The sequence below is a fragment of the Phacochoerus africanus genome, chromosome 10 (genome assembly GCF_016906955.1).
Source record: "Phacochoerus africanus isolate WHEZ1 chromosome 10, ROS_Pafr_v1, whole genome shotgun sequence".
Classification (NCBI taxonomy): domain Eukaryota; kingdom Metazoa; phylum Chordata; class Mammalia; order Artiodactyla; family Suidae; genus Phacochoerus; species Phacochoerus africanus.
The window spans coordinates 118,133,338-118,146,148 of record NC_062553.1 but is presented as its reverse complement, the minus strand read 5'-3'; the positions used below and the strand labels follow the sequence as shown (position 1 = coordinate 118,146,148).

Genomic DNA, 12,811 nt, shown 5'->3' with positions numbered 1-12,811 from the left:
CAGCAGGGTCCAGGCCGCGAGCGCCGGCGGGCCGCTTCCGCTCTCGGCGCAGGCGCGGCAGGTCGGCCCGAGCGCGGCTGGGGTCGGGAAAAGAGAGGACGCCGCGGGTCAGGATGGTGCTGGAGTGCGTGGCCCGGATCGTGAAGGTGCAGCTCCCCGCGTATCTTAAGCGGCTCCCAATCCCGGAGAGCATTACCGGGTTCGCCCGGCTCACAGGTAATGCCAGCCTTCAGCCAGTCCCCATCCTTGCAAGTTTCCACGGCGGAGGGTGGGGGCGGGAATCTAAAAATCTACGGGCTGAGGGGCGGGGCGGAGCTTGGCGGCAGGCGCGTGACCCAGTGATCCCGCGCTCCGAGGGAGGTGGGCGCGCGCAGACACAGCTCCCTGGGATCTTGTGTGAAGCCACATCTCGGTACCTGGCGACATCGGGTGCTCATCCTCGTGGCAGTCTCCTTTGTCCTTCTGTGGTGAGAGCCGGCTATTTGCAGAGAAGGTGCTGAGTTGGGAACAGTCCCATCTCTTTCATCTCTCTCGCTCCCTGCTTGTTTATTTTAGAACAGGATGAGTCTTCGTTATCCAAGGCGCTGTGTACCAGGCCGTGTACCAGGCCGTCCCAGCTCTCATCTGTGGGTTTTACCCACAGCGTGGGGGGGGTGTGAGTGGGAGGGAGAGAAACGTAGACATACATGTAATAGGTATTTGGAAGTTTTATTTAGTAACCAAGTTAAAAAAGAAACTCCTTTCCCGTAGGGGAGCGTTAACCTACCTTGGGGGCATTTGAAGTCAACTCTACTGCTATGGGCCTGGAGGCAGTTTAGGTAACTGGAGTTGGAGGAAAGATATCTTGGCTAGTATGATGGACCAGAAATAAAGGTTTTGTTGGCTTTTGAGCACTACAGCTTAAGCGGGGTATTTGTAAACCAGTCTCAGGGACTGACTAGGTTGACGAGGGGAAAAAACGTGTTGATAAAGCAAACACTGTCCTGACTATCAGGGAATGTAAGCATGAATTAAGACAATTTTGAGGTAAATAGGGTTGCTTATCGTGGAGCAGTCTGGAGATCTATGATACCTGACTTAAAATATAGTATTTGGGTTTTTTTGTTTGTTTGTTTGGCTTTTCAGGGTTGCAGCGGCAGCATATGGAGGTTCCCAGGCTAGGGGTCCACGCGGGATCCAAGCTGTGTCTGCGACCTCCACCATTAGTGAGGCCAGAGATCGAACCCACCACCTCATGGTTTCTACTTGGATTCGTTTCTGCTGCACCAGGACGGGAACTCCAAAATATAGTATTTGGAACACTGATGGAAGAAAAATAAAATTTATTCTGTGCATTCCAAAAGACAGAACTAGAGTCAAATTATTGATGAAGAGGGATTTCAGATCCAATACAAGGGATCATTAATTTTTTTAAATTAGAGAATACTTTACCCAAACATAGGTACTTTGAGAGCTATGCCCTCTCAGAGGTTTAAAAAAATAAAGGCAGTGTCTGGTGGTGGGTAGGTTTAGGGGTAAACTAGATGACTCTTCCAAATCTAGAGAATCTTTGAATTATGGTTAGAGACATTTACTCTGTTGACAAATGGATTTTGAGATTTTAAAACTTTTACATATTAAGTTTAGTAGAAAGCATGATTTTGAATAAAAAGTGTGGTAACAATAATAAACATTATAAAGAAACATCTAAACATAGGAAGCAACATAAAAGTAACATAAAATGAAAAAACTATTTCAAATCAATTGATTGTAACACCAAAGTCTTCTTTTGATTCTACTAGTTTATTCTGATTGTGGCAATTATGTAAAATTTTTTGCCCTATCATTTCTTTTACTGAAGTACTTTATGTATTTTAATGTATTCCTCATCTTGTTCTAACAACTGCATATATACTCTTATTTTAGATTAACCTCACAGTAGGCCTAGCCATTCTCCTGCAGTTGGAAATTTGGAATGTTTTTGTGTATATATTTTATTAATGTTGTTTAGTGGTAAGTTGCTCCATACCAATTGTTATTTTTTCTCCTTTGAATTACACCTTTGAATGTATTCGCTAAAGGGTAATACTGAGTCAAAAGGATACAGGATAATTTTGTGACATTTGTTCCCAGTTGCCAACTTAATAATTTGCATAAATTTACTCCTGAGTTTTTAACTGTCAAGAAGAAAAAAGTCCCCTTACTCCCACCCCAATCCAGTTTAACCTGAATTATGTATTTTGATTCTGGTTGTGGCTGGTTTTATATTAGTTTCAGTTTTTTGTACAGTGTAGTTGAAGCAGATTAGAAGTATGATTTAGTGACTAGAAGATATTTGGACCTTTTTTTTTTCCTTCAAAGATTCCTTCTGTCAACAAATACTTAATTCCTATTAAAGGCATTAAGGAAACTCAACCTAAACCTTTGTCTCTTGAATCAATAATTTATAGTAGCTTCCTCTTTAAAGTGTTAAATATTTAATGTGAAGATGATTCTCAGAAGTAATGACATTTTGATATCTAAATAGTACATATCTTGGTCCCATTGCAATGTGTATACAATTTAGTTCACATTGTAAATTGCCTTTTTATTTAGGAAACATTAACATTTGTAATAACTACTTTATGGAAAAAAGAAGAGTCTCTTTTGCTCTGGACAATGATGTAAAACAGTGCAGGATCTATTTTGGAGCAGCGCTATGGAGGAAGAACTTCAGTGACCAATTTCCATTCCCAAGTCTCCCTTTCTGATTAGACGGTAATAGCTCATGACATTTGCCTGTCTTGAATGAGCCACTTGTAGAATCCATCTTAGACGTTTATTGAAACAAAAAACTGGAACATAATTTTTCAACATAATTGTTTAAACTGTCTACCAGACAAAAAGTTATTTTAATTTTCTGTGATAATTAGAGCAAAAAACCATTACAGTTTATATTATTGTTGCCTGTTTTTCCTTCCTTACTTAGATCCAGCGGGGTTTTTTTTTTTTTTTTTTTTTAAAGCAATTGACTCTCTCATGATGACTGTGCATTATCCGTCAACACTTGGAGATCCTTAATTACCGTACCTATTAGAAACAACTTATCTATCTTTGTTTAGGTCATATTTTTAAGAGTGAGGCTTTTAAGGTAAATTAATTTAATTTAGTATAAATTAGATTAGTTAATATAGTATATTCAAATACTTTGACCTTTAAAAAAGCTTTCCCTCCCATATAAACTTTTAAAATAGAATAAAAAAAATTTCCCCTTCAAAAGTCGGAAAACAGTTTACTTCTAGATTTAAAAGCTAGCTATGAAACTTTGCATAGTTTTTCCCTGCTTGCACTAGTTAGCTTCTTTGAAACTTTGTTTTACTCATAAAGACAAAGTAGGCAAAGTAATGACTCCTAATGCTATAATGATATTTTCCACAGACTAACACAAACATGTCAGACCTGACACTTTCAAGGGCATTAGCTCCAGAAAGGGCCAATTTTGAACAAAGAATTTAGAAGTGGAACAGAGTTGAAAACATATATCCACAAAAAGACTTACACAGGTACATTCATATAGCCTTATTTTTAATAATCCCAAACAGGAAGCAGCCTAAGTACCTACCAACAGAAGAGTGGATAAACAAATTATGGTATATTCATAGAGTGGAATACCGGTTAGTAATAAAAAGAAAAAAATTGATCTCCTGGATGAATTTTGAAAACTTTATAGTAAGTGAAAAAACCTTTGGTTATAGGAATCAGTGGTGGGGGAATAGACTAAAAAGGAGCAGAATATTTTCTGGGTTGATGAAAATATTTTACATATTTTTACACATTTTTAGTGGAGGCCCCAGGGATGTATTTAATTGTCACAACTCAGAGCTAAAACCCTAACATCTGTTTATTTTATTGTATGTAAATTTACCTCAGTTTTTTTTTTTTTTTGAAGAAATGGAACAAAAGGTGAGTTTTCTAAATAAAAAAGTGTAAGAAATTATTAAGTTCAAACTAGGAGTTACATTTATTAACATGTAAATAATAAATGTTATTTATCATTGAATTATTTTAGAAAACTTTTCAAGAATTTAGGAAAATACTTCGTTACTATAAGTTGTGAAAGTTTTTTCCCCTTTTTCTAGCTAGACCATCATATGTAAAAGTCAGTGTAATTAAAGATTACATTAGCCTTTGTAGAGAACATTTTTTTTTTGTCTTTTCTAGGGTCGAACCCGCAGTATATGGCTAGGGATCTAACTGTAGCCACCGGCCTACTGCCTACGCCAGAGCCACAGCAACGCGGGATCCAAGCCACATCTGCGATCTACACCACAGCTCATGGCAACGCCGGATCCTTAACCCACTGAGCAAGGCCAGGGATGGAACCTGAAACCTCATGGTTCCTAGTCGGATTCATTAACCACTGAGCCACAACGGGAACTCCGTGGAGAACAATTTTGATGTCATTTAGTTTTCTAGAGTTCCCGTTGTGGCACAGCAAAACTAACCTAACTGGTATCTGTGAGGATGGGGGTTCAATCCCTGGCCTCGCTCAGTGGGTCAAGGATCTGCATTGCCTTGAGCTGTGCTGTAGGTCACAGATGAGGCTCAGATTCTGTGTTGCTGTGGCTGTGGCACAGGCCAGCAGCTGCAGCTCTGATTCAACCCCCAGCCTGCGAACTTCCATATGCTGCAGGTGCAGCCCTAAAAAAAAAAAGGCAAAAAAAAGCAAAACCAAAAAATACCATTTTCTTTTGTGTAACTACTTTGAATTCTTCAAGTCATCAAGTATTTATTGAGCACTTACTATGAGCCAGGAAGTGTTCTAGATACTGGAACACTGTTCTATTTTTAGCAGTGAGTAGAAAAAAGATTTTAAAATTGATTATTCATTTCATTTTGTTGGCCTTTTGGCCCTGAATAGTCTCTGTTAGGTTTTAAGTGGTAATACTAAAGCCATCCATTGAAAATATTTTATATTCATCTTTCTGTAGTTCAGAAATGAAGTTATTTATGTGTTCTGCCCATAAATGATACCTAAGAAAACTTAAGTTAGCAGCAGCCAAGTTGCTAGTATTATTTTTACGGTATTATTATATGCAACCTTTTGAAAAGGAAGAAAATACAACAAAGTGAAAACAAAACAAAATGTTACCAACTCCTGACTGGTAGGATTAAAAGTTACTTTATTTTTTATACTTTTCTAAATTTTGTAAAATAAGTGCTATTTCTGATAATCCTAAAACAATTTAAAAATATACTGTAAAAAATTACATTATACCTAACAATTAGTAGGTAGTAGATTTCCCTTCACACTATCTAATATATCTGTAATGGCTCAGCATATATCAAACAGGTTCAAAAGAAATAGCCAGTTTTTAAAGTTTTTTAATTTCTTGATTTTTGTATTTCATATTTCTGAAGAAAATCAGCCTTAATAAATTCTTTAAATTATTTCATTGAGTTTTATAGGCTGTATTGTTTTCCTTTATAAATCTTTTCTGTAAATTGAAGTTTGTCATCTTTAAGACATAGATTTTACTAAATAAAGATGGTTGTATAAACTTTGTTGTAGGAATAATAGTACCTTCTATCACTATATTACTATAGAGTAATGTGTTACCAAGAAATTAAGAAAAAAACTAGATTGAAGTAGATTTTAAAACAGTATTAACACCATTTAGTCCCTGAGATTTGTGGGTCAAGTTGGAAAATGTTAAATTTAAGAATCTAAGTTATGGTTTCACCTTGACATTCTCATTCATTTACTTTCTCAATTTGAATTACGTAACCTATTGCGACCTTTTAATTTTATAGTATACAGAGTAACATACTTAATGTTATTCTACATTCAACAGACATTTATTAAATAGCTACTGGATGTTGAGGCCAATAACCATCTAAGATATTTATTGTCTGATCTAGAAGTGTAAATAATTACAATACAATGTGGTGAGTGAGAAAGGGACTGGTATTTATGCTCTACATTCATTCATTCATTAAGTCACTCATTAAACACTTATGCCATATCTACTTTGTGCTAGGAAGAGTAGTACACAGCTCTTCTTCCTGTAGGCTTATAGAAGAGTCAACTTTATAAACAGATAACCATAGCATGATAAAAGAAACTGAGGAAAGGGGGCTTGGAAACAAAGGAGGGAGTGATTAATTTTCCTTTGTGAAATCAGAAGAGACTTTTAGAGGAGGCAATGTTTGACCCTTGTTTTAAAGGGTCCACATAAATGAGTCAGTCAGAACAGTTACAAAGGCATGGCGGACAAGGAGTTCCTTACGCAAGCAGCACAGGAAGCCTGCCACTAGGTAATAAGTAGCTTTGGCTGTCTTCAAGTTCAGGAGGGATGGGATATTTGTGGGAGTTGAAGCTGTCAGAGTAGCCTTGCCATGTCATAGAGATGATACTTTATAGAAACCATGGTCTGTAGCAGCACCATCCAGAAACCTTTCTGTAATGATGGAAATGTTCTCAGTGCTGTAAGATATGGTAGCCACTAGCCACATGTGGCTCTTGAGCTGCCAAAAGGTGACTAGTGAGTCTAAGGAACTGAATTTTGAATTTTATTTAATTTTAATTTATTTAAATAGCCACATGTGTATTTATTCATCACTTTTTAATTTTCTGTACGTTACAGTGCTTGGACATCTTGGGGGCTTTGCTGGCCAAGGAGAACCTGCCTCCTCCCAGGACAGGCTAATGCCTAGAAATCATAAACTTCTTGTCTTTGAGCACACTTGCATATGCAAATCAAACAATCCAAAGCCTACAACTCTACCACCTCCTTTATCTAGCTTCCCTTTACCAAGCCAGTAGTTCCCCTGCCCTAAGTTATCCAGGATGAGATATAAGACAACTAGGAACCACCTGTATGGTCCAGAGCCCACTAAAATTATTCGAGCCGGCCAATCCTAAACTGTTTACTCTGCCCTACCTTTCCTTTTCCATAGAAACCACGATAAAGGCTTGTGCCCTTTTCTCTCACCTAACCCCCGACCAACCTGTACTTCCCCATGTGGCCCTGGGTGGCATGGCATGCCCCCTCCTCTTGGGAATTGTAAGGAAACTTCTTTTAAGGCAGTTGTCTCCATGTCTCTCATCATACTGAACCTGATTAAAACAAAATCTTAGGTACAAATCAGACTATGTGGACAGTGGCTACTGTATTGGACAGAACGCATCTATAGATAGACTGGGTTCCCCAAGAAACAGTTCCTTGTCATTTCTAGAACTTTAATTCAAAGGGTTTATGTGGAGTGTTTCCACTTTGGTTATGAGAATACAATAGCCAGCCTGACAGGCAAGATCTTATCCTTACAGTTTCATTCTATTGACTAAAAGATTATATGCCCAAAGATTTCTACCATTTAGCATGGTCAGGTTGAGTTGGCAAAATGTATTTTTTTTTTTCAGAGAAGGTACTACCAATCTCCATAATCTCTTAATAAAAGCTACCATTTATTGTCTGTCTTCTCCATGAAGGCACTTTTATAGGTGTTATACATAGGTAAACTGGTTGTTTTGTTTAGAGCTTGTAACAAACCTTTGGCATGGTGTTGTATCAAAAATAGTTTCAGGGAGTTCCCTTCATGGCTCAGTGGTTAACAAACCAGACTAGGATCCATGAGAATGTGGGTTCCATCCCTGGCCTCGATCAGCGGGTTAAGGATCCAGCATTACTGTGGGCTGTGGTATAGGTCGCAGACTTGGCTTGGATCCTTTGTTGCTGTGGCTGTGATGTAGTCTGTCAGCTGCAACTCCAATTAGGCCCCTAGCCTGGGAACCTCCATTTGCCAAGGGTACGGCTCTGAAAAGAAAAAAGAAAAAAAAATTCATTTTGAAAGAGTAAGTATTAAGCCAGTCTTTTTTCAATAGTTAAATACTAAGAACAGTAATCTCTGGAGAGTAGTTTTACTAAGAGAACAGATAAACTTTTAGATCTGCTGAATTTGATTCATGGTCATTGAAAAGAGATTTGGACTTACTGTCCCGAACTAAACCTGCTCAAGCTACAGTTTACCCATAAGAAAAATAGGATTAATATTGGTGCCTACCAACTACGGTTGTTTAAGCTAACACAGTGTTAATGAGGTAATACAGTTGCACTCTTAGCCTAGACAGTTCATTTATCATTAATTAGCATGCCATAGCACATGACCTTCAGTTTTTCTTTTTCTCCACTAAGCTTTTTCTACACAGTGCTTATTAGCAAGATATTAGGTTGACAGGGAAGAATGTCAAGTGATGGCTTCCTGGTGTGTGTGTCTCCACAGGCATAGGGACCATTTTCATTTCATAAGGATATCACTTATATCCTCTGTCCCCCTACCACAGTGCTAAGTACTAAAGAAGGCTTTAATGAACACTTGTGAAATAAGATGTAATACTGAGAACATTCAGTACGTGAAAATTTCACTTAGCTCTTTAAAATAGTAGCCATCACTCAGCCTTACAAAAAATGTAAATTAGGAGTTCCTGTCATGGCTCAGTGGAAATGAATCTGATTAGTATCCATAAGGACACAGTTTCGGTCCCTGGCCTTGCTCAGTGGATTAAGGAAGGATCTGGTGTTGTGAGCTATGGTGTATGGCTCTGATCTGGCATTGCTGTGGCTATGGCGTAGGCCAGCAGCTACAGCTCCTATTTGACCCCTAGCGTGGGAACCTCCGTATGCCACGGGTGTGGCCCTAAAAATAAAAATGTAAACTAAAGCATTGAAGACATGTTCTGTCTGAAATTATAAATTAATGGTGAACTATTTACAGATATTCTATTGTGTGACTTTAGACATGGTAGCAATGATTTCTAAACCCATAAAATAAATCACACAATGAATTTTGTTCATTAATTATGGTGATCATAATTCCTGAAATAAAAACAAACACAAATATATTTAGTGAAGATAATGAGATAGGATATTTGAATGAGGACCTAATATGAAAAACTTGGCTTTCCAGTTTCAAAAGTCTCAAGTCCGGCCACAAATTAAATAAGGTAGCCCTAGGTATAGGTGACTTGATTGTGTTGTTTATTCACAGTATTACAGATAAATAAAATAATTAAGAAATTAAAATGAGAAGTAGAGAATAGATAAAGAATAAGGTGACACATGCACTTAAGTTCCATTACAAGAGCATGCAGATGCTAACAAATCCGTACATGTTTAGTTTCAGAATGGCTTCGGTTATTGCCTTTCCTTGGAGTACTTGCACTACTCGGCTACCTTGCGGTTCGTCCATTCCTCCCGAAGAAAAAGCAACAGAAGGATAGCTTGATTAATCTTAAAATACAAAAGGAAAATCCCAAAGTGGTGAATGAAATAAACATTGAAGATCTGTGTCTTACTAAAGCAGCTTACTGTAGGTGTTGGCGTTCTAAGACGGTAAGACGTCCATTTATATGTACACTAAAATCTTGTGCAGTTAAAATGGTTTTGCTTCTTAAATCCCCAGTTTGGAGGTTCTGTGAGATGAGTGGTTTTTCCATAGTATTCAGTAGTGCAAGTCTATTCCTAAAATAAAGTTCGCCTTTTATGATCAATATATTTCCTACATTAGAGAAGTTAGAGCCACATGGAAGGATAGAAGTCTCTTTTTACCATATTGAGCAGTTAGTTGGAGTAACATGTAATTTAAAGTACACTTATGTTTTGAGAGAACATAAGGGTTAATGGAAGAGAGCTTAAGCTTTGGAGTTAGAATAAACTATTCAAATCTGATGTCTGCCACCTAACAGTATGACTTTAGGCAGGTTGCTTAATCAGTATCACAGACATTTTTGAGGATTTAGTGAGATGATGTATGTGCCTTATATGTAGTATGAGCTAGTAAATGGCAGCTATAGTTATAGATGATTTTTAATGCGGAAATTAAAAAGGAAGTGTTCGGAGTGATAAGTATTATGAGTAGTTAATGAAATCTTTTTTTCTACTATTTTGATCATAGGCTATTTGAGGTTTTAAATACAATAATGTTAATTTACTTTGTAATAACATTTTAGAAACAATCTAGGTATCTTAATAGGGGAATGATTAAAGTATGGTATAATACAAATGGTGGGATATTAGGAAACCATGAAAAAAATCATGTTTTTTAAAGTATTTAATAACATGGGAGTATGATGTAGTTTAAGCAAAAATAACATAGTACGAATCCAATTTTGCTTTAAAAAGTGAATGCACATAGTAAATTCAGAGGAAAAATATAACAAAATGTTAAATTTTGTTACCTATGAGTAACTTTAAAAAAAATCTATCTAAAAATTTTTAAATGTTGCATAATACATGAGTTTTATTTTAAAAAACATTATGAAATGATTTTGAATTTAAATTACATCTTTATTTTTACTTTTTTTTTTCTTGGTTTTTTAGGGCCACACCCACGGTATATGGAAATTCCCAGGCTAGGGGTCGAATTGGAACCATAGCCGCCCACCTGTACCACAGCCATATAGCAACGCAGGACCTGAGCCATGTCTACGACCCATACTACAGCTCACATCCACACTGGATCCCCGACTCAATTGAGCGAGACCATGGATAGAACCTTCATCCTCATGGATACTAGTCAGATTTGTTTCCACTGTGCCGCAACGGGAACTCCTTAAATTACATTTTTAAATTTAAAATAAGTAAAGAGGTGAGCTCAAATTTAAAGCTACATAGAGAATAAAAACTTATTTTGATCCCCCTTTAATTCTTTTAGGGAATCATCCAAAACTTTTTATTTAAAATCTTGCAAATAATAAATTAACTAAACTTGTTAGATTTGCTCTAGTACTGGAATGTAGTTAGATGTAGAATATATCTCAGGAAATATATATATTCAGGAAAGATGTAGAATATACTCAGGTGTAGAATATACTTAGGAAAGCTATCTGATGGGGGTGGGGAGTTTGCCCTAAAGTAGTGCACTTTCTTTCTAAGAGCATTTCACAAATATTTCTACTTATTGAATTATTTTTAAAATAACACTTGTAATTTTTTTTCCTTTCTAGTTTCCTGTGTGTGATGGGTCACATAATAAACACAATGAATTGACAGGTGACAATGTGGGTCCACTAATACTGAAGAAGAAAGAAGTATAATAGTAATAAATTAGGATGAATTCAATTGTATGCTGTAAAATCTTATAACTATTTTTTCATTCTTTGTGTATAAAAGATCTTTCAAATGGTGTTTTAATTATTGCTACTGGTTGAATAATTATTTCTGCCAATTTATTTTCTTGCTACACTACTGTTTATATTTGATACTTTGTATATTCAGTCATTTACACAGAAATTAAATTGTGCAACTTTTTCATTCTGACATCAAGGAATTAGTGTATCTCTACAATAAAATCAACACTTGATTTTAATTAATTGAGAAAAATCTAAGTTTTTGGCAGTGAGTCCAAAGCTATTTCTTTGAATATCAGTATTTTCAACAGAATCTATACTTTAAAATTTTCTCCTTACACTATTTTAAATATATAATTTTTTAGTGTTCCACTGTTTTGATCAATTGAAGTGATTTTTTTCCCCCTTTGACCTTCATATTCCATTCTTTTTAGATCAGTAAGAAAAATAATAATCTTAAGAACTCCTTGAGCTTTCAAAGGAAAACTCTTTTATTTATAAATATTGTTTTCTATAAATACGACTCTCCCAATTTCAGAAAAGATTGGGACTGGGTATAAGAACAATTACTTATATTATAAAAGATTTGTTTACTTTTCAAGGCTTATTTGTGTCTGTTTACATGTGTTGTGTGTATGTATCTTGAGCCGTCGAACTCAGTGACAAAGTGGGGTGAGGTGTCAAGAACTCTTAAAGCTAAACTCATGGGCTGCTGCAATTTGAAGTTCATTAGAAATAAAATATATATAAATTTATATTAAAATGATAGTATTTCAGTGTTTAAAATTGCGTCAATATGAACATTTTTTCCTCCTTATTACAGTGTAAAGCAATAAAACAAAATACAAAAGGTTTGCCAAAAAAACTTGCTGGAGAATCTTTGAAACTGTTGTAATTTTTCGTTCAAGAGTCTCATATTAATAGCAATCCTCAAGCCTGCCTTTTAAAGCTACAATCCAGTCAGTTTACTATGCCTTCTTTATATGTGAGGAAGATTCGAGAGGCATACAATTTGATTCTTCTTCCAATAATCATCAAACGTGATAGTTACTGTGCACTTATATGTAACAGGCACTGCACTAAGCATGGTACCGGGATTTTTAATTTATTACATGTAATGTCAGTAGCTTCTGTTTTACAATCTTGATTTTTTTCGTAAACAACTGCAGGAATTTTAAAGTTAGGGTGAGAAATATAGCTGTGGTTTTGAGAAGTTTTACAAGATGTGTGTCCAAAATTGTTATTGCTCTTTCCTTCTGACCCGTAAGTAGAGAGAAATACATCATTGCCTTCACTTTGGCTCTGGGTATTTTTCTCCTGAGAAAACTAAAGTGAAGTTATCATTGTTAAAACTTAAGTAAGAACATTTAAAAAACTGAAAACTGTTTCATAAAATGTGATTTTAACACCTCCCAAAATAGTTATACTCTTATAAAAAAGGTTTTCTTCATATTTTCAAGTATTAAAATTTGTTAGAGTTGTGCCCGAATATTTTCCTACCTGTGCAATTTTTTTGGAAGCCTAGGGCTTGTAGCAAGCTGTTAATTTAATAACTCCTTTACATATGCATTATTACCTGTTGGAGTCATTTCCTTTTGTAAATTCACGGATTTCTATCTTTGTCTGCCTTAAAAAACTGACATCTAATAGAAATCTAACTGCATCTGAATTGATACAACAGGAAGTAACTTAGCTCTTGCAATACCTAGAGCTAGAACCTTCAAG

General features: G+C 36.0%; 1 protein-coding gene across 1 annotated transcript; it reads left to right on the top strand.

The window, feature by feature from the left end:
- The first annotated feature begins 2 nt into the window (after window positions 1–2).
- Window positions 3–11,841, top strand: CISD2 (CDGSH iron sulfur domain 2). Its single transcript, XM_047798389.1, has 3 exons — window positions 3–216; window positions 9,136–9,350; window positions 10,964–11,841. Exons 1-3 carry the CDS (start codon window positions 114–116, stop codon window positions 11,051–11,053), a joined length of 408 nt encoding a protein of 135 aa, XP_047654345.1. The 5' UTR covers window positions 3–113; the 3' UTR covers window positions 11,054–11,841.
- The last annotated feature ends 970 nt before the right edge of the window (window positions 11,842–12,811 follow it).

Bases quoted from the DNA above. Each gene is read 5' to 3' on its own strand.
- CISD2 (XM_047798389.1), top strand. From the start codon at position 114: ATGGTGCTGGAGTGCGTGGCCCGGATCGTGAAGGTGCAGCTCCCCGCG. The intron at 217-9,135 runs GTAATGCCAGCC...GTACATGTTTAG, and splicing joins CGGGTTCGCCCGGCTCACAG to TTTCAGAATGGCTTCGGTTA. The intron at 9,351-10,963 runs GTAAGACGTCCA...TTTCCTTTCTAG, and splicing joins GGTGTTGGCGTTCTAAGACG to TTTCCTGTGTGTGATGGGTC.